Here is a 22,244-nt window from a genome sequence, read left to right as displayed (position 1 = left end):
TACCTTCATGTTCGAAGAAGACAATGATAAGCAAACTCTGTCAGTATATATGGTGTCTGTGATAATGAGGTGCAAATGTATGTGATCAGTAATCTGGGGAGAGTGAATGAGTAGGCAGAGCGTAGCGTAGAGATCTGGTAAAGATGGATGTGTGATGGTGTGACTATGTGGCCCTGTCTCAAATGGTACCCTAAACCCTCAAGGTCTTCCTCTGAGTCCACACTTTCACGGCGTAATGGCGCTTTGACTGCCGGAATGAAGTCCTCTGCATAGGTTGCAAATTTGCGGGCTCAGTTGAAGTAGCCGCAGCAGCCCCAAACACGAGCACCCTTCTTTAAAGATAAATGATGAATGGGACTGCCTATGGTTTTGTGGACTTTACGGACACGCACGCACAGCCCACAAGTCTGAAAGTGCACATAAAAATTTACCATTTGGGACAAGGCCTGTTTCTTGTTCCTTGCTTCATAGTCTGTTTGTAGTCCAATTTCTCATTGGTTCTCCCTCAGTCAGTCTTCTCAGGTGTGTCTTGTTTACTTGTTAAGCTTGTTACCCTTACATGTAGCGCTTGTGTTTCTCTTGTTACTTTATCAGTAGTTGTACATGTAATAGTTGCTTCTGAGTCTGGTATCCTTGTGTTTTTTTAAAAAAAATTGTTATTTGAGTTCTTTGTTGTTTGTTCAAATGTGTTATTTTATTTAAAAACCCTGCATCATCTACTTCGCCTGCTTTCTCCAGCTCATTACAACATGACACAACTAATAAACTAACTAACCCATCTCATCATAAAAAGGTCAGATAATGTAATTTACTTGATCCTTGCTACCGTTGCCTTTTAATGCCTTAAAGAAAGCCTTTTAATGCATTTAAAAAAAAAAAAAAACCTTTTTTTCTATGCAGTGAAATGAAAGATTGTGCCAAACAACTTACTCCTTTCTTGTCAAGAATATCATCCTTTAATATTTTTTTGAACAGTTGTATCACCTTGACATGTTCTACGTTTTACCTCCAAAATTCAGAATTTTAATTCAGAAGTAAAAACATGCTCATAATATTCAAGTCATTGTTCTGTATGTATAAATGGCATTTTTAATATATTAACAATACATTGGATCCAGACAAAAATGAGCATTACAACAGTGATGCTCAGCACACAAAGGCAAATAAAGAATAGACTTGTTTTCAAGCCCTTTCACATTGATTTATTACCCTGAGCACATTTGTATTACATGATTCTGAAACTCACAAGCCATGGACTCCATTCTGACAAATGACAACGATCACTGGAAACAAACGTATAATATAAGTACAGTAATTTTCTTTTATACACTTTCCTCAATTTTAAAATGTTGCCACAATAACAGGTCTGTGTGATTGATGTTCTTTTCAACAGTGCCATCAATTCTTTCAAGATGTTTTACTAGCGGTTTGAAGAATGTTTACACAGTTAAGGTTAATGCAGGTAAGGTCAGTGAACGGATCATAAATTTTTTGCCTCAATGGTACTCAGAGTTGTGACAACATCACGTCTACATCACTAACAAGTTACATTAAAAAAGTATGAGGAGTCATTTCTCACATTCCCCAGCGGTGACCTGAATGAATTCATCATCCACCCCAGTCTCGTCTATACTCTCTGATTTGACACTTTGTAACAGTTTTAGTCTCGCTACTTGGAACATCGTATTCACTCACGTCACTAGATTTGCACCTGTGCTATGCATTCATTGATTGCACCAGTGCTATGCATTCATTTACTGAAAGCACAGCAGGTTGAATCATTGCCAGAATTTTTTCAGCTACGTCAGAGGCACTGGCCTTGGACCAGGCAATGCTTGATTACCTTAGCAAGAGCAGATCTCTACTCCCATATTGGTTACAGCAGAAAATGTAGTGTGAATAGATCAGTTATGAATCACATGACAATCAGACTTGCAGTCTTGCTTTTCATTGAAACGCTGTATACTTCAAGACACAAAGTGAAACCCAAAAAGAAATTGCAATATTTTTTACATGATGCACCAGCGAGGGATATCTGGTGCAATGATGCCAAAAAAATATTTTCTTTCTTAGTTTCTATTTTATTTTCCAGAACAAATAATTACCCACTTAAATCTAGATACATTTACTTGAGAACCATAAAATATGGGGTAAGGTTTTTTTTTTTTTTTTTTGCAATGTAAAAAAAAAAATCAAATCAAATCAAATCAAAAAGAGCAATTGAGTTGCACTGCTTTATTAATCTACACAAAAATATGATGGCATCTAAACAGCACTCTGGAGGACAGACTGTTTTTAGTCCATATCCAAAAATTAACACTGAACACAGATTGCTTTACTCCTTGTTGCAAAGTGCATTTATAAAATCAAAATGAGTCAGTCACAATCACTTTTGTACTCACTATTAGCATGTAGTCAACACTAATATAACAAGATTCATGAAGAAGCAGTTCAGTTGACAGTTCACAGCATTGCTTTTGCAAATATATAATTAGAAATACACAAATTAACCATTTCACAGTAAGTAATCCGTTGACCATAAACAGTTTGTTCATGTTCAGTAAACAATGATATAAAAATAAAGGTTTCTTCAAGAATGTTTTTGTTGTTGTTGTTGTTGTTGTTCGTCAAGTGTCCTTGCAAATTTTATAATAACGTGTGACAGACCTGGAAAGTCCATAAATTCAGAGTCACCTTGTAATCACAGACATTGTTTTCCCTTTATACTCCGTCTGTTTCTATCACACATTGCTTGGGCTAATTTTCGATCTTACTTTACAGTGATGCTTCTTTAATCATGTTGAGTTTGCATTAAACCAATGTAGTGTCTGCTGTCAAGAATTACCATACTCCTCTCCCATCTGCTATGATAATCTCAAAAACACGCCGGTAGATTTAATCTACTGTCAAAAACAATCTCTAGAATTACTTGAAGACAAATCCTCTGCATGTTGGTATTTTTGGACATCTTTAATGGTTCAAATAAGTAATCCAACAAACTTCAGAATATAGTCAGAATATAGAATTGTAATTGTCTGGGAAATTACGTTTGAAAAATAAGTTTCTGCTGACATTCACATTGAATGTAGGACATTCATTCAATCAGGGTGAAAGTAAAAAGAAAAGAAAAAAGAAATAAACAAACATTGGCATATATTTAGGAACTTTACCTAAGCAAATGATATATATATATATATATATATATATATATATATATATATATATATATATATATATATATATATATATATATATATATATATATATATATATATATATATATATATATATATAATTTGCTTTGGTAAAGTTCCTGAATATATGCCAATGTTTGTGTGTATATATATATATATATATATATATATATATATATATATATATATATATATATATATATATATATATATATATATATATATATATATAAAATATTTATTGAAACTCAGCTGCAAAAAACAGTTTGTTCTGTCCTTCTAAATCATGGGGAACAAAAAGTACTAGTAGGACAGACAGAAACAAATATTCCAAAATCTTGTGCTTGTTTTGGCTTTTGCTATCTTTAAAGAGATAAACAGTCTGACTTTACCAATTTCACTACAGATTGTTTTGTGAAGCTGTCACAAGATAACGCAGACCAAAGGATGCTGTAATTAAACTATACTGGAAAACCCTGACAGAAAACCCTCAAGTGTTATTCAACATGCAAGAAGAGAGGGTAAAAAATTGTATGAATAATTAAATGATGACTTGTTTGGCACAGACAAACATGAGGAGAAAGCATGCTTGAAGAATAAATTAGCTGTAGGCTAGTGAATCACAGTGCTACCTACATCCAGACTCATGAGCGTCAAATATTCTCGTACAAAAATATTCGCCCATACAAAACCTACTTCTGTCTATGTCAAACCAAAAAAGTCAACACAGATGAACAGGGAAAAAAGACCAGTGTGAGCTACTCTATGTTCAGTGCAGTAAACAATCAGATAAATCTCCATCAAGGCTCATTTTACCCTGTTTTGGCACAAGTTAAAAAATTATGGTCCATTGTCTCAGATTTGCCTCCCACATTCCAGCATTTAGAGGGATTTGTCACAAATGAGGTATGTTTAATTTTAATATTACAATGTTAGTGCCTAAAATCCCCTATTGTAATCCAGAAACAACTAATGATTCTGCATTATGGCAGTTCTGATACCTTCAGATTGCATATAAAATGAATACATAAATAAATAAAATGATGCACTGTAAAATCCCAGATGTTTACATCATACACTAAATGATTCTGTTTATAATTTTACAACAACCTTTTTTACTGGATTTATCTTTAAAACTTGCAATGTTTGCAAGACTACAGTTGATAAACTGCCAGATGTGCCAGAAAGTACATTCATACTGACCGTGAGTAAAATCTATTTTATCCACAATTGTCTTAACAATGTCATTTTAAAATGTTTATGTAATAAGTCTTTATTTTAAGATGTAACGAGCCTATTATGTAGCCTGCATCGCCATCTAAAAACCGCCGCCTCATTATTGTTTATCTCTATGAAGCCCTTAAAGAGAAGCTCCTTCCATGCTGCATTCAGACACTTTCTCTAAATCTTCCATCACTAAGTCTTGCTCGTTGACTTGGTTCATCCTTCTCAAGCTGTTGTTCTCCAAGCTATTAAGAGAGATGGGCTCTGTGGAGGGTTGTGGGTTTACTGGCTGCACAGAATTACCCTGCACCCTGTGAGAATAGGTCCGATGTTGACCACCGACAGGACACAGGCCGAATTTAAAGATGACCTGAAATCCACGGCGGAAGTTTTCATTGAAGAACCCGTAAATTATCGGGTTGACACTGCTGTTGAAAAAGGCCAGCCAGTGGGCAAAAGGATAGATGTAAATATTAATAAGCCTGTACTGATGTTCAGTAAGTTTAACATAGTCTGTTAGCATCATCAGTGTCCAAAGAGGCAACCAGGACAATATGAAGAGCAAGGCCACGATGAGGAGCATTTTGATCACTCTTTGTTTTTTCTTCGACACAGAGTGACGGTTATCATGGCCAGATTTGCCCCCCGCTGGCATAGCCGTTTTAAACAGAGTGATCCCAATCCTTGCATACATGATCACTATGAGGGACAGAGGAGCTAGGTAAATGTTGGCAAACAGGACAGTTGTGTAGATCTTTCTCATCTCCTGGTTGGGCCAGTTTTCCCTGCACCAGTAGAAAGGGCTTGTTCGGTTGCCATCTCCCAGGAACACGCGGATGGTTTGTTCTTTAGTCACCTGAAGCATGACGCCAGAGGGACACATGATGGACACTGCCAGGACCCATATTATCACAATAATGAGAGTGGCTGTTGATATTGTCAGTTTTTGCTTGAAGGGATACACGATACATCTGAATCTGCAAAAGACAACCATCAGCAGCAGGTTAAACATGTAACAGCTTAATGAAGTGTTTTAAACAAAACTTACTGAACACCAATGACTGAGGCTATCTCAGTTTCTTCTTTCCAATATATTTGGGGATGAACAGGATGACAGTTTTTCAAAAGATATTTTGCTCTCATTTCCATTTCCATTTCATGCCTTGGTTAACTGTACTGTCAAAATAATTTTGATCTGAAAAAGGCTTCTATGGCCCAGAATGTACTATATTGTAAGTATGATTGACTACAATAACCCATTTATAGTTGTCTCTTACCCACTTTTAGGTTAAATTATGAAAGCCCATTTTCCCCATTGACTTAAAAAAAAAAGAATTGAAGGAAATTTCACAAGAGGGAGATCTGGCATCATGCAGTTTGTGTCCAGATGACATGCTTCGGAAAGCAGTGAAAACCAGCAGCTACCTGAGAGTCCAAGGAGCTACGGTATGGAGAGGATTTAACGACCATGGACAAAGCCATACACAAACAACTGTGGCCAAAGGTGGAGGCTGATAGAAAGAAAATACCTCTCTAAAGACTGAATATACACACGTTATTCTTGATAAAGAATGGCACATGGACTATATTCTATATGTTCTATATTCGGTTCTATATTCTGTTCTATATTCGGTGACAAGTGCAGTTGTAATCTGAATTTTTGTTACATTTACAAAGGAATGTTTTTTGGGGGGGGTTTCAGTTTACGGACAGAATGTTTTTTTGTTCATCAAAATAAAACTATAATGTTTGAAAGGTTTTGATTGAGGTTAAGTATTATAAGGTCAATTTGGGGTTTAAAAGTTGGGAACATGTTTTGTTTCACATTTGTTAAATCTAAAGTTGCTAATATAGCACATTGGTATCTTTGTCTCTTTTATATTTAAATGTCAGGGAAATTTGGGATTTACTGAAAAGGAAAGCAGTTTATGTTTTTCGGGAAATTTCAATGTGACTTATTATATTCAAGAAACATGCATCTTTAGCCCTATTCGGACTGGATTAGTTAAACATGGGGACTTGGGGGTAAAGTAATTATTACCAGAGGTTCTCTGTGATTTTAGTCCCGTCCGAATGTGCCATCTCGGTAATCATTACGGACAATGTCAGTAAAGATTACAGAGACTTTTACCTTCTGTAAAAAGGTCTGGAAAAATGACCTTGGGTAATACTAATCCCGTTCGAATAGACCTGCTGTAAAAATGTGAGGTAAAATTCCGTCATTGCCTGTTTAAAAGTAAAAAAAAGCGCATTTTGCGACCTTGGAGGCGCTTGAAGCATTCGGTTGCGTTGTAAGGTGGTGGGACAACTCTGTGGAAAATGTCCAGTATTTTCCGCATATCATTTAAAGCAAAAAGGAAGATCAAAAGCACATATTAGAGGCACAACACATTTTAGCTCTAGGAAAGTGTCTATTACTAACATAATCCAATCAGAATCGTTAGACTGGACCTAACTGTTTATTAAAACACACATATATATTGAAGACGGAGTTCAGACTGGCGCTCAGGTTGTGTGTTTGCTCACGTGATAACGGTAACGTCATACGCACATGACGTCAAGGAGGTGCGTAAAGCGAGTTACTCCCACTTCTGCTAGTATTACTGAGATGTCTTATCCAAGGGGGTAATCTAGCGCTCGGAAAGCGTTCCACCCCTAGGGGCTGCCATTGCTAACCAAGCCATCACCTGCTGTTAGCATCCCATTGACTCCCATTCATTTTTGAGTCACTTTGACAGTGAATAACTTTACATCAGAGGCGTTTAAAGACTCCATTTGTCCATTGTATATTTCTAAAGAAACACGACAATGTATAAAAGGCTCCATTACCTTGTATCTTATACTATCGCCCCGCAGAAGCTGTTTTTGTAAAAATAGGCTAACGATTGCGTCATAACCCTGTCGCACAGTTGAGAAATTACCGTATAGACCTGAGGAGACGCTCGCAGGCAATCTTTTACTGTCTATGAGACAGTCGGGGGGACGTGGAGACATGTCCTGGAGACTAGTCTGATAAAGTCAAGGGGGAAGAATGGGTAGAAGCCCATAGTGAGCCAAAAGCAACGGGAGAAAATATTTAAACAACGTGATTCAGCTTTCGCTTTCCACATCTACTAGAAGACCTACAGCTGTCAGACAGGAGGCTCACGTCACATCTACGTCGTCAAGCTCAGTCTGAGCCTGCGCAGTTCGCTCAGCCATCAGGAAGTGAGTGCCCCTAGGTTGACTTCATTATTTCGCCGTAGACGTCAATGGGGTCGCTGTGTCCATTTCTTTTACTGTCTATGGTCTTATCCCGTGCAAATTGGCCATTAATATTACAGACGTCCTGAGGTAAAATGACTTTACCCCCATGCCCCCATGTTAATCTAATCCCGTCCGAATAGGGCTTATGTCAGACTATAGCCCTATTCGGACTGGATTAGATTAACATGGGGACGTGGGGGTAAATAAATTTTTTACCAGAGGTTCTCTGTGATTTTAGTCCCGTCCGAATGTGCCATCTCGGTAGTCATTACGGACAATGTCAGTGAAGATTACAGAGACTTTTACCTTCTGTAAAAAGGTCCGGAAAAATGACCTGGGGTAATACTAATCCCGTTCGAATAGACCCGCTGTAAAAATGTGAGGTAAAATTCCATCATTTCCTTTTTAAAAGTTTTTTTTCAAAAACGTATTTTGCGAACTTTGAGGCACTTGAAACATTCGGTTGCGTTGTAGGTGGAGGGACAACTCTGTGGCAAACCTCCAGTATTTTCTGCATATCATTTAAAACAAAAAGAAGATCAAAAGCACTTATTAGAGGCACACCACTTATTTTAGCTCTAAGAAAGTGTCTATTACCAACACAATCTAATCAGAATCGTTAGACTGGATCTAACTGTTTATTAAAACAAACATTATTTTGTAGACAGAGTTCAGACTGGTGCCCATGTGTGTTTGCTCACGTGATAACAGCAAAGTCATACGCACATGACGAAAAGGAGGTTACCGTGGTGTGTAAAGTGAGTTACTCCTCCCACTTCTGCTAGTTTTACTGAGATGTCTGATCTTGTGCGAATTGACCATTAATATTACAGACATCCTGAGGTAAAATGACTTTACCCTGACGTCCCTATGTTAATCTAATCCCATCCGAATAGGGCTTAAGTCAATGGGGGGATGATTTATGGATGTCATGAGTAAACGGGCAGCTGGTGTTGCAAATCTCAAAAGGTACATTTAAGGGGAAAATATGCACAAAGGTTTTGAATAAGAAATCAATTCAGACCAGTTTCATGTTTACATATAAGGCACATTGGCCATGAAATACATTTATCTTTAGAGGGCCCAAGACTTCTCACATTTCATAGGAATGGTCAGAATAAAACCTGAAAACTAAAAATGTTGTCATTGATTTCATGCCCTACTTAGTAATGGATGCATCTTAAATAATTCTGCATGCAGACAATATACAGCCAATACAGCTCTGTGATGTAGTAAGACATATTTTTTTATAATGCCTTATTGTCTATAAATAAATATCCACACTATATTGATAGCCAGTCAAATCAATTACAAACAACAAACAGCCTACACTATCCTGTAGCGAAGGAATCATACAGACAGAAAACATACTCCAAAAGTGTAAAACATGACCTGAGATGACTACTTAATACATAATTAAATGTGATTTCATGTGTGAAAATGTAAGAGGAGATCAGGGTTAATTTAACACTCTGATTCACTGTCTGGTAGTAGTAAGCAGGAACAGATGCACTATAGCGATAACACACACACACACACACACACACACACACACACACACACACACACACACACACACACACACACACATATATATATATATATAAATAAACGCTCAACCCAACAGTGACTGTTTTCATTTCACTGCTTCTCCTAAAGGCCCCATGTTGTGATGATATAACAATGACATCAGGTGGGTACGAAAGCCCAGCTGTCCAATCTAAAGAAACATAACCAATCCAAGAACAACAGTCTGGACACAGACTGGACCTTCCAGTGGACTTAGACGCAACAAAGGATGTGATGGTAGTTGGTAGTGATCTGATAATCCTTATCAGATGCACTAAATATCAGTCTATAGTAGGGGTTGCACCAACTAGCCGACTAGTCGGTGCAACCCCTACTATAGACTGAATGCTCTGCCATGCGCTGACTTGAATCACTACCCCTGCGCTGACTTGAATGCTCTGCCATGACCCTTTAAGCTTGACGTCGACTAGTCGCTGGACTATGGAGGTTGCAACAGGATAAGCAATTTCCTGATGCAGGCTCTGTTTTCAACAGTTAAAAATGACAAACAAATGCATAATCTGAAAGCTCTCCACGAGACATGTTTGATTATACTATCTGGATGCTCAAAATTGATCGGGAGATTGCACGCTTATTGTACACGTAAGTTAATCATTGTGCTAAACTAATGCATACTGCATTGCAATGCACACACAAAACCAATCGCACATCACACGGAGGTCGCATGCGCCTCATACAAAACCATTCAGTAGCGCAGAAATTTATTGTAAACACTGTTCTTTGATTTATCAATAAAATAGCTTAGAAACCGAAAAGTTCTAGCATATCTTTCTTGATAACTAAAACTCACAGCTTCACTATTGGGCTAGTACAGAGACGCTAGCAGGTAGAATTAATTCACACGCAATCACTCACTAATGCATTCATATACATGTAATGTTTATTGTGCTACTTTATCTGTATCTCATTCAGAACGAGCAGAAATCTGTGAGAAATATAACCACCATAAGAAAGATTAAGAAAAAACTGATACAAAAGCTGTTATGTAGGAGCCATAACCTTATGGGCAGTGCTGTGCCATATGCAATAGCTGTCCTGTGCACAAGAAAATCCATGTTCGTGTCTCAGCTCAATGTTCAGGCTTATTTGTTTATTAATGACGTCATCAGCGACTAGTCGACATCGACTCAACTTTCATCACATAAATGTCGACTTAAAGGGGGGGGGTGAAATGCTGTTTCATGCATACTGAGCTTTTTACACTGTTAAAGACTTGGATTCCCATCCTAAACATAGACAAAGTTTCAAAAACTAATGTTGGATGTTTGATGGAGTATTTCTGTGTCAAAAATATTCCTTCCGGTTTCTCACAAGTTTCGGAGAGTTTTTTTCAAGTATGGGTCGGCTTGACGTCGATAGAGCGGAAGGTCCTTGTATGGGCCGTATGGGCTCTTCTCCCGGTAGGGTGCACGTGCGTGGCTAGGACGAGAGAGGATATGCACGCCCATAAACACTCTCTCAGTTGCAGATCCACTCGTCCGTGAACACTTATGTTGTTATAGTCCGCACCACGCTCCACTTTATTCCTATGGGTGACATCAAGCGACTTCAACCCTTCAGCACAGCATTCCGGGAAGGCAGCGCTGCATTTGAACCGATTTGAACGCAGAAATTATGGGAAGCTTCACAACATCGCTTTAGTTGCGTCGCAAAGTGGATCTCCACGGTCACTGCTGTCACAGGACTTCACCAAATCATACCAAAGAAGTGTGTTTTTGACGGAGCGGTCCCAGCAATAAAGGTTCGGTCCTGCTTTGGAAGCAGCCGGTGAGTAAAACTGCTTCAAATGTCTATGCTGTTGGCTATCGTCGCGTGAGTAAACATCAGTAAACGACACGATCGCGTGCTTCGTCATTCAAATGCGCTAACGGTTACTCCATTGTTGTTCTATGTATAACGTTACACTAGTCTGACGTGCAAAACTGTTTTGCTTGCTACTGCTAAGGTTTAGTCGCATACAATAGTCCATAAACCGAATCATGTCCTCATAAACTGCGAGTAAACACACACAAATGTTGACAGGCCACTAAATACAGTACATACCACAGAGACGGACTTCCTGCTGCTGCTGTTTCTCCTGTTCAATTTATTTCAGCCTCCGAATCTGATTCTGGATCATATCTGTATTAGCTGAATCTGATCGATAGCCATGGGTTTCTCCACGCTTGAGGACGTCACCGCTTTGTGCGCATTCGTCATTCTTTAGCTCCGCCCACACGATACGCCTCCAGGCGCTCGGTTTTTTCTGGAAAGACTCGGTACAGCCTATATTTCTTTTAAAAATATAATAAAACTAAAGACTTTTCGGAGATATGAAGGATGCAGTACTACTCTATAGGTACTCAGGATTGACATGAGATCACCCCCATTTTAAAACATTTTTTTTTAAAGTCGTTTAACCCCTAGTCTATAGCATTATGTGTCACTCTTCAGTTTCATTCAATGAGTCTTCCATAATCAACAGGTATTTCTTATGTTGACTTCACACTGCCCCATGTTAGGGCCGATTTTTGACCCTAAATCGTAGGAAAATCGATACCTATGAAAATTCACAATCACAGTGAAAATCACAGTGTGAATTATCAAAGATGCGATCTGAGAGAATCTTTGCCTCATTCATAAAACACAAGATGAATTTCTGTGTAAATCTCTGATAAATCTTTCTTAAATTATCTCAGAGAACTTAATGCAACAGTTTAAGTAAAAATGATTTACTGAATAAAATAGGGTGGAGGCGGAGCCAGACAGAGCTGTAGCGGTTGGGAGATGGAGACAGCAGATGGAGACAGCTTGCAAGTTTGTGTCAAGGCAATTTTCGACCGAGGTAGAGCCAGAGGATTAAGGGAGCCCGGTGGTGCCATATAGCCGATGGGCCCAGATGGAGCCAACAGAGGGAGGAGCCAAGGTAAGGGAGTCTAGACGATGGGCCAAAGCGGAGTGATGGGATAAATACCTGGAGGCAGAGCCAGGGGATACCTTCATCTAGGAGGAACTGGATGCAAGAAGGCTTAAGGTGTATCAACTCCACAGAGGGGAGGCAGAGGATGAGGAGCCAATGGATTATGGGAGACAGTTTGAAAAGGACATTGGAAAGGCTGGGTGGAAACTCTGGAGACTTCGAGCTGGACAGAACCAGTGTGGAGGCAAGAGATTCTGAGATGGGCGGTACCAGCGTAGATGAAGGAGGACTGGAACTGGACGGGACCAGCGGGAACAGATCGGGATAATCCTTAGGGCTCACCATATGGAGAAATTCCTCAAGGCTTTGCTGCTCCTGCTCGAGGCAAAGCAGACTGCCGGTAAGTCCATTTTTTTGGGTTCGTTCTTCTGTCACAGGTGTGGGTTGCAAATATAAATCGCACAACACAGGAGTAGATCAAACAAACAGTTTTTAATCCAAAAGATAACACAGGTCATAGAAACTTAGGAGATAAAATAGCCACTTAACATTGACGAGAATGGGTAAAGAACTTTTCCTCGGAATGGAGAGTATATACACAGGTTAAATGCTGAGAATTATTACTAATAGGTTGCCAAGGTAACAAACTACAAACTCAGGCAGGCTTAATAGGAACTTAACAGAACATTCATGCACGTTACACAAATGCAACAGGATAACTTAAACGTATTTAAAAATGCTAAAAAAATAAAAATAAAAAAAATCACAAAATGATTAATTTATTTAATTTAATACATCAGTACTCACAGTTTGTTAATAAAAAAAAGTTTGAAAAGTACAGCAGAAATGCAAGAAATATCTCAGCCTATATATATATATATATATATATATATATATATATATATATATATATATATATATATATATATATATATATATCTTTGGATAATGAGGGGCCTTCATAAAAGGTTAAGAAACCACCAAATTAAATATTCAAACTCAAATGCTATTTAAATATTTTTTTAAATTACAACTGCCATTCTATGTCATATTATCTTTTGATATTGCATCATTAATGTCTGAGTGGAGGGAAAATGTGATATTACTATGACATTACCTGTCAACCGCTATGGCAACCAAGGTGAAAACAGAGGCTGAGACCGATATGCCCTGGACCATACCGCTCATTTTGCAGACCATGCTTCCAAAGGGCCAACCTGGAGAGAAGAGTGAGATCACATACTGAGGTGATCCTGACTAAATTATACAGGCCTTTAAATAATAATTGGATAACATTAATGTCTGTTAAAAAAAATTGTAAATGGTGTCCCATAATGTATGCACTGCTGAACTCTCATGTTTACAATGATTCAGTTCATCATGCTGAGTGTCATTTGACATGCATATTTCACACATAGAGCTACCCAAGCAGCTTGTATATTACATTTCATGTACAGTGGTTGGTATTTTGCAATTGACCAAAAGCCACTTTAAGTAGGAAAAAAATACAGATATTAGAAATTCATTTTGGACTGAGATAATAATTAACATTTTCCTGGAAATTATGTCTGATTAAAAAACATTAAAAACATTTTTTTAAATGGTTAATGAATATCATATACTGAATATATTTTCAGTTTATTCGGTTGGTTTGACTTTAAAGCCTTTAGTCAAAAATTAGCCAAATGACCAGCAAGATCCCTTCAAATTTGCCTTGGTATACAGCATGTGGGCCAGTTGTTATCACACTTACCATCTGGTGGGATTTGATGTATTTTGTATATGATTGGAGGAGGTGAACTGGCTTAGGGAAAGGCTTAACAATATTTCACTGTGGGGGTGGAGAGTGTGTGCATGTAGGAGACTATTCTTACGTCGGTCTGAAATACAAAGTTCTGTCATGAAAATCTAGATGGCACAGGCTAATAGGTCCTTAGCTCAACCTGAGGGGTCCACCTCTGTAAAAATCGAGCTCAAAGCACAGTGAAAACCGCGTTTGCGGGGGTACTGTAGTGCGATTGAAAAGGACACTTTCACTTTCAAAGGAGCAGGGGCTCAATGTTTTGAATCTTACTGCATGACTGTTCCCATTCAGTCAGTCACTTCTGACACCATGCCGAGAAGACCATTCAACTTAGAGTGTGACTAAACAAGCCAGACTTCTTGGGGGATGATGATTCGGCACCGTTGCCTCCTTCGGGAGCGTTAGCAGTGCCCAAGTCAGATCTGGAGATAATGGCTATCCTTTCCGAGGCTACCAACAGGGTTGGGCTCATGTGGAATCCTCCACCGTGTCCCGAGCCCTTGAGGCTGGATTATTGGTTTCTTGGGGTGCCCCACTAGCCTGACGTGGTCATACTCAATTCTAGTCAGAATATGAGTCTGATACTGCTCCATTGGGCTGTAATTATGGGGCGTGTTTTAACCGAACCAGGAAAGACCTCAATTGGATAGACCTACAGCCAATCAGAGCAACAAAGCGACGCATTACGTTAGTTGTCAAATGTCAACAGAACTCAACTGCACTGTGTTGCCAAGTCCACGTTTTTTTCCGCTGGTTGTTTTTTTTCTGCTTGTTGAAGGGACTATTATGTGATATATAGACCCATGAATGCGAATTTTAGGCAGCAACCTTGCCAAAATAACACACATTTTACCCCCCAAACGCTATTTTTGGGGAGTACCCTTTTCTTTTAAGGGCTTAGTAGTTGGTAGGTTTTGTTGTAAAAACTTGGCAACCCTGTCTGCACGCACGGTGGAATGATCTTTGGTGAGGTAGATCATTACATCATGCCAGAAACAGACCCAGTGGCTCATCCTCCCTCACCACCCTTGACGGGTTTCCTCCTGTGGAACAGGCAGTTATGCAATTGTGCCCTAACTCCACCTCACGGGGGAACCCGTGTCTCCCTTCACTCGTCGGACTTAACCAGCAAAGCTTACCAGGCCTCTGGGGAATCTCTGCCACCACTCCCTCCTCCAGAGAGCCCCCCCTGAACAGACCCTGTTTTCCACCTCCACCTGTGGGTAGCCCTATGGTTCCTTTGGTCCCACTTGCATGGTCTCTGCGAGCTTGGCTAATGCTCCCCACACTGTCTCACTGGCTCATTCGGACCAGAGCCATAGAAAATGGCTTAGAAAATGGCCCTTCGGGGAAAACCCCTTGGTCTTCAGCCACCATTGTAGGGGTCTCATGTGGAGCAGGCCGAGCGGAATTATACTGTACGCTGCTGCCATGAGACCCAGCAGTCTCTGGAACTGCTTGACAGTGAGGCTGTGGCCTAGCTTCACCCTGGAGACTTCCGCCAGTATAGTCTTGATACGCGCGGGAGACATTCATGCCCGCGTCGTCACCGAGTCCCATACTACCCCCAAGAATGTAGTCCTCTGGGAGGGCGTCAACACGCTTTTCTTTGCGTTGAGTCTCAGCCCCAGGCACCTCAAATGGGCCAGAACAGCATCTCGATGCTGAACCGCCATATCGTACGACCTTGACCATGATCAGCCAGTCATCTATATAATTTAGTACACGGATGCCCTGGAGTCTTGACGGAGCCAGAGCCGCATCCATGCACTACGTGAAGGTGCGAGGTGAAAGAGCTAGGCCAAAGGGAAGAGCCAAATATTGGTACGCTTTGCCCCCGAAAGCGAACCTCAGGAACTTCCTGTGACTGGGAAGGATGGAGATGTGGAAGTATGCGTCCTTTAGATCTATCGTGACGAACCAGTCCTCGAACTGGATCTGACTCACGATGGCTGGAATAGTGAGCATCTTGAACCTGAATCTCCTCAGAGACCGGTTCAGATGTCTGAGATCTAATATTGGACGCAACCCCCCATCCTTCTTGGGAACTATGAAGTACCGGCTGTAGAACCCGAACTCTCTCTCCGGCGGGGGGACACGTTCTATCGCCCCTTTTACCAGCAGAGTGTGTACTTCTTGCCCCATTACCCCCACCTGTTCGGGACTGACCACCGTCCAGACCATCCCCCCAAATTTCACTGAACTGTAGTCTGTAGCCCTGTTCTACAGTGCGCAGGGCCCATACAGAAATATTCGGAAGGCATGACCATGCGCCAAGATATTCTGTTAAGGGAACGAATCTCTCGAGGCTGGTCTGGGGTATTAACCGAACCTCCCCTCCAACCCCTGAAGCGGAAACCCGGCAGGGAATAGTCGAGGTAGATTTTCGGTGTGCGAACTCATTCGCTGCTTTGCCGCAGGTCTTATCAGAGGCAGCTGAAGTAGCACGCCAACACGGGGGAACGATGTGGCCCGGAGCCCTTTTGACTGCGGGAGCACAGCATTGATTCCCCGAGAGCTCCGGGGGGAAAACAACCTCGGTCGTTCCGCCCCGTGGGGAAAAGCTCTCAGCGACCCAGCTGCAGCTAGGATTGCTTGGAAGCCTTCTTTGCCTGAATAACCTCCCTCAGGTCGGCCTTCGGCTTGGAAGACTTCCTGCGAGAACGACGCTTCTTTTGCCAAGCTCCCTCAGGAGGTGCGCGAGAAGCAACGCTCTGCTTTTGCACCTCTCGGTGCGAGGAGCCTGGCGCTGGCTGAGACTGCCCACTCGAGGCAGCCTTGCTGGAGGAGCCCCAGCGGCAAGGAAGAAACTGGCTGAGGGCGGCTGCCTGTTTCTTCACCTCCTGAAACCTCTCAACGACGGTGCTCACAGCGCCGCCGAAGAGGCCAGAAGGCGAAACCGGGGAATCAAGGAGAAAGTGTCTGTCTCTCTCCCTGATCCCCGACAGGTTAAGCCAGAGATGCCTCTCCGCACACACCATACCAGCCATGGAGTGGCCGATAGCACGGGCCGTCTCCTTTGTGATGCGGAGAGACAAGTCTGTTGCCTTCCTCAGCTCAGTAATGTCCTCCGGAGAGGGACCCTCGCCTTTGTCGAGCTCCTTCAGCAAGTCCGCTTGGTAGGCCTGCAGAACCGCAAGAGTGTGCAGGCACCCACCAGCATGACCAGCCGCACCATATGCCCAACCCATCAGCTTTGATGTCTCTCGGCATGGTTTCGAGGGCAATGCCGGGGCCTTTAATGAAGCAACGGTCTCGGGTAAGAGGTGGCCCGCAAGCGCCTCTTCAACCTGCGGCAACGCTACATAGCCCTTCTCAACCGCCCCCTGCACATTAGCAAAGTCTAGTACAGGGGGCGTAATTAAACGCTGAGAAGGGCTTTTGAGAAGGACCCTCAGCGGCAGCTTCTCGCACTCACCGCAGGCCGCCCCCTCGAGAGCGTCCCGGGGCGTGCTGCACGCCGAGGCACTGCACACAGAGCTGGTGTGTGTCTGTGCCCGAGACGAATCGCGGACAGGGAGGCACACACCGTCTGAATTGCTCGCTCGCCATAATAACTCACAGTTCTAATAATATTGAAAGCCCTACGGGACAAACAACACCAAATAGACAGACAAGAACACAGAGCACAACCTCTGAAGAGCAGGAAGCTATATCTGCTTGTGCCGGCGTCCCTTTATACCTCCGGATATTTGAAACATAATCGCGTAGCATTACAGCACCCATGTTCATGCAATGTTAAAAAAAGGTTGGTTTAACTTAAAAAAGTAAGTAACCTGGTTTCCTTAAAATTGAGTTTATTGAAATTAAAATTTTTAGTTGGTTCAATGAAGGAAACTGGCTTAATAAACAGAAACTCAAAATATTATTGTATCTAAACCACATCAAAAATGTGATAAATCATGAAAATAGCACAATTTTGCATGTTTCACTGTCATCACAAATAAAACACACAATTACCCAATATGCTTAAATAATATTTGAATAAAGGTTGTCGATTCTCAAAAATGATGATTGTATTAACTCAAGTGTTTAATTTCAATGAATTCAAAATTAAGGCAACCAGGTAACTTATTTTTTAAATATTTTTTTACAGTGTGGGAAATGTAGGAAGTGCTGCCAGGGGGATAAATGACCGAGAACAGAGCCTTATGTATCATGTTGTATGTAATGCCTCATGCATCACCGGCCAAACTGGCTAGTAAGTTTTTATTAACACCCGCCAAAATGAATTGTTGCATTTGGCGGGTTGGCGGGTGTTAATTTAGAACCCTGCTTGTAGGCATGCTTGAAATATGGCAAACCAATGCAATGTCTTGTTCCCCACTAAGGGAACCAGGTTACACCGTGATAAAAGCTTCAGCAATTAATCGCAGTATTAAACTAAATGTCTAAAATCACATCAACAATCCAATGCTTTCTTTTTTCTTTCTTTCTTTTTCTTTCTTTCTTTCTTTCTTTCTTTCTTTCTTTCTTTCTTTCTTTCTTTCTTTCTTTCTTTCAAAACAATATTTTAAGCAAAGTTGACATTGTGAGTTTTACAAAGTGACAGAGCCACCTTGCGAGTCAGACATTTCAATGGCTCAGATGGAGCCTACAGAAAGAAAAAAAAGAAGGAACTCCAGGTCTGCACATAGCTATCTGTCACCACACAGAAAATTAGATAATAGGGGCTGCATCACCACAATAGCTTCAGTGTGTATGAGGCAAGCTGAAATGCTGGCCACGTACAGATTAAGAGTAGCAAGTGATAGTCCTGCTGGAAGACACTTCTGCAAGAACTCCAGCACTGAACCAACAAGGCAGTGGACCTACGGTGAAATGGACCACTACTGCTCTGTCAAAAACTATGCCAAATCAACTCCACCACCTCCATTCTCGAGGTGACAGTTGTGTGCATCAACCATCAAGGTGGTCTACACTCCTGCCGCATGTTGCAACTTTGTCAAGTCGGAAGCATCTGAGGTCGCTTCGTGCCATTCACATCCCTGGTGCGCTCAATTGTGCAGCCGAAGAGCTCTCACGACAGTTGACACTTCCAGGAGAGTGGCGACTTCATCCCCAGGCTCCATCAAACTCCACTCTATAACCTTAAACCCGGATGATATGACTTGTTTACATGATAAACCCAGTTATTTTTTTATGATCCACTCTAGAAGTATTCCTTCATTTAAACATCTTAATTTGATCTCCGATTGGAGATTGCATTGAAAATTAAAGCAAGTAAGTGAAAGCAATGGTTAATTTTTAATTGGTATCACGTTTACTCTTAAACGTGTTGTGTCGCCTACCCTTGTGTGAAGTGTGTTCTTTAATTTCTATGATGGTGTTCATTCTGGCGCTTTCTACGTATTTGCGCAAAGCCTACAATATACTTGTGTGCTGCTTTTAATTATGAAAAGCATCGGAATAATGACTTCATATCTCATTCAGCAAAATAGCTCATAAACATATGCAAGATATAAATGCAGTTCAAGCAATGGCATCAGCAGCCTACTTGTTTATCTCAGCATGCATAATTCGTATCATTTTTGTCTTGTGTCTATCATTATGTGATACAAATGCAAGGACATATGACTATATTTCAGAAACTGATGGTGACTATCACTAACTGGTGCCACAAAAAACTTTTTTGCCTGTCATGGATATCTTTTTATAATGGTCTGTCTTAAATCTTAAAATCTGTCATTCGAACAACAACAATTGCCAAACACAACATGAACACAATGTTAACTGAAGCCTTTGGCTGAATAGATGGTCACTTTTCTGGTCACGACAGCCCTAAGGAGATTCATAAATGTCAGCTGAAAATTCAAGCATGCAATAAAACTTGAACTAAAGCTAGAACAAGGGACTTTAAAGAAGATGCACAGAATTACATATTTAGTTCCTGGCATTGCACTGACCTGTAATAATGTTGTCAAGAAGAGTTGTGGGCATGCAGAAAATCCCAACAAGAAGGTCACTGATGGCGAGGTTGAGGATGAAAAGGTTGGTGACAGTGCGCATGTTTTTGCTCCGTAACACAATGAAGCACACCACTCCATTTCCAACCATGCAGACCAGGAATATGAGCAGGTAGGACACTATAAAGACTGCTGCTACTGATGGCTGATGCAGGTAATATCCAACATATGTAATGTTGTTCTGGGGTAAGAAGAATTCACTGGACCCGTTGAGAAAAGTCCAGTTAGCATCATCCACATGGGTAATGTTCAGGTCCAATGTATCATTCATTTTAGATCTGAGGATAATAGAACAGAGATGAGAGATGGGCTCGCATAGAATAAAATCATAAAATCTGTTTATCTACTTATCTCCCTAACTTCCAGCTGTGTAAGTAACTATGCATATTGTAAGTGAGTGATAAATGACAAATAATGCCCTATAGCCTAGTTTTCAGTGGCTTACATGTATACACAATCTGCAATCACATTTGCCTCTCTACTCACTAAGAATTCTTTGGATTACTTTAAGCCTGGTTTAATGTAATGCAATTCTGCCTGCCACTCCTATATGGTATATTGTCTTTTATATGGTATGCATATTTCATGTTTCTTTTTCTTTTTTTCTTTAAAAAAAATTAATACAGATAAACACATTTACCGGAAAATTGCAATTAGAGCATACTTATACAGTATTGTAATTGTAATTCAACTGTAATTGTAATGTAATTGTAAGCTAATTGTATGCATATTTCTATCTAATGTAGCCTCGACTTATTTTTACCACAACAACATTAAACATTATTTCATTATCTTTCATACAAATAAAAACACACACACACACACACACACACACACACACACACACACACACACACACACGCACACACACACACACACACACACTGAGTGTTTCTGGTAGCCAAACATACAATTTCGGTCTTTCTTACCTTTTTATATAACCAGTTTCCCCAAAATACAACCTGTTCCCAGGTAAAAACGAACAACTCCTTGTTCGCCCGGTCCAGACATAAGGAGTCACTCTTTGGAAAGCTTTAAATGAGTAACAACTAAATTATTAAATATATTACTAAATTATTCCGACATATTGCGTGCCATAATCGTAGTTTCAACAAGTTTTCCGAAGCAAAGCTGCCGGTGTCAGCTCCACGCTCTTCAGCGGAGCGGACTGTCAGAGAACAATGCGCAGGCACGAGAGAGAGAGAGAGAGAGAGAGAGAGAGAGAGAGAGAGAGAGAGAGAGAGAGAGAGAGAGAGAGAGAGAGAGAGAGAGAGAGAGAGAGAGAGAGAGAGAGAGAGAGAGAGAGAGAGGCGGCCGGAGTGATGATGCGTAATGGGGATGGACACAGCGTTGACTTGTGCTCTTGGCTCGTGTCCTGTGTGACAGCTCTGGCAGCTCAGGACACTTAAAACATCACCACCAAAAGAAAAACAGTTAAGCACAAATTGGTTTTATTTTTCACTGTGACCGGATTATTGTTTATTATTAATTATTTGTATTTGGCGAAATCGTTATTTAATTTACAGTTGTAGGTTACAAGGTTCAATAATCATGTTTTCCCTATTTTGCGTATTTTGACATAGCAATGTGTATCGGCAATAGAGGGCACCATTCACTAGGGTTTGTGAACTGCCCACCCATTCCCTCTGGTATAAGGGATAGGTCGCCCCAACATTTAATTTTTGTTATTAATTAGGCTACTCATCCCAAACCTTTAACAATTTCTTTAGTCCGTGGATCACAAAAGACGTTGCTTAGTAGAAACGGACATTTTCGGTCTCCATTCACTTTCGCTGTATCTGTTTCCATATAATGAAAGTGAATAGCGAATAACATTTTATTCGAATGGGGGGGTTGGGGAGATGGTGTATGGGTCGTAAAATGGGATGAGAAGTTTTTCCTTTTTGGTGAACAGTTCTGCATGAAACAGAAGTTGCGATAGTCTTGTCTTTCCTGACGTAGGCTATATCCGAGTGAAAAGGCTGTATGTAAAAAATCGGACTGGATAATTGACTGGACGATTAGATCATAGTGGTTTGCTTTGCTTTGCTGTGATCTCATGTGAGTGATAGGTTGTCCCTCCCTCGTACTGTAAAATCTGTTCTCAGAAGAGAAGTTGCTGCAAGAGGGAGGGAAATATATTTTACTTAGGTCTATAGCCTAATATATTTATAATAATATATTTAGGTTCTGCAGCCAAGTTAAGTTAAAAGTCAGCTAATCTTTTTTTGTTTTGTTTTTTGATGTAGTGTTATATGGTCATGCATTTCAAAAACACCATTTAACAGAATATGAAATTAAGCCACGATAAAAGCCTTCAT

The 22,244-nt window shown here is 40.6% G+C and overlaps 1 protein-coding gene across 1 annotated transcript; it reads right to left on the bottom strand.

The window, feature by feature from the left end:
* Positions 1–3,449: 3,449 nt before the first annotated feature.
* On the bottom strand, positions 3,450–21,076 carry npffr2a (neuropeptide FF receptor 2a). Its single transcript, XM_067440069.1, has 4 exons — positions 20,853–21,076; positions 19,864–20,201; positions 13,271–13,370; positions 3,450–5,395 (listed from the first exon to the last, which is right to left on the bottom strand). Exons 2-4 carry the CDS (start codon positions 20,192–20,194, stop codon positions 4,555–4,557), a joined length of 1,272 nt encoding a protein of 423 aa, XP_067296170.1. The 5' UTR covers positions 20,195–20,201; positions 20,853–21,076; the 3' UTR covers positions 3,450–4,554.
* Positions 21,077–22,244: the final 1,168 nt, after the last annotated feature.

Source organism: Pseudorasbora parva, chromosome 3 (genome assembly GCF_024679245.1).
Source record: "Pseudorasbora parva isolate DD20220531a chromosome 3, ASM2467924v1, whole genome shotgun sequence".
In the NCBI taxonomy this organism is placed as follows: domain Eukaryota; kingdom Metazoa; phylum Chordata; class Actinopteri; order Cypriniformes; family Gobionidae; genus Pseudorasbora; species Pseudorasbora parva.
The sequence above is the reverse complement of the archived record's forward strand: the minus strand, read 5'-3'. Positions and strand labels throughout refer to the sequence as shown.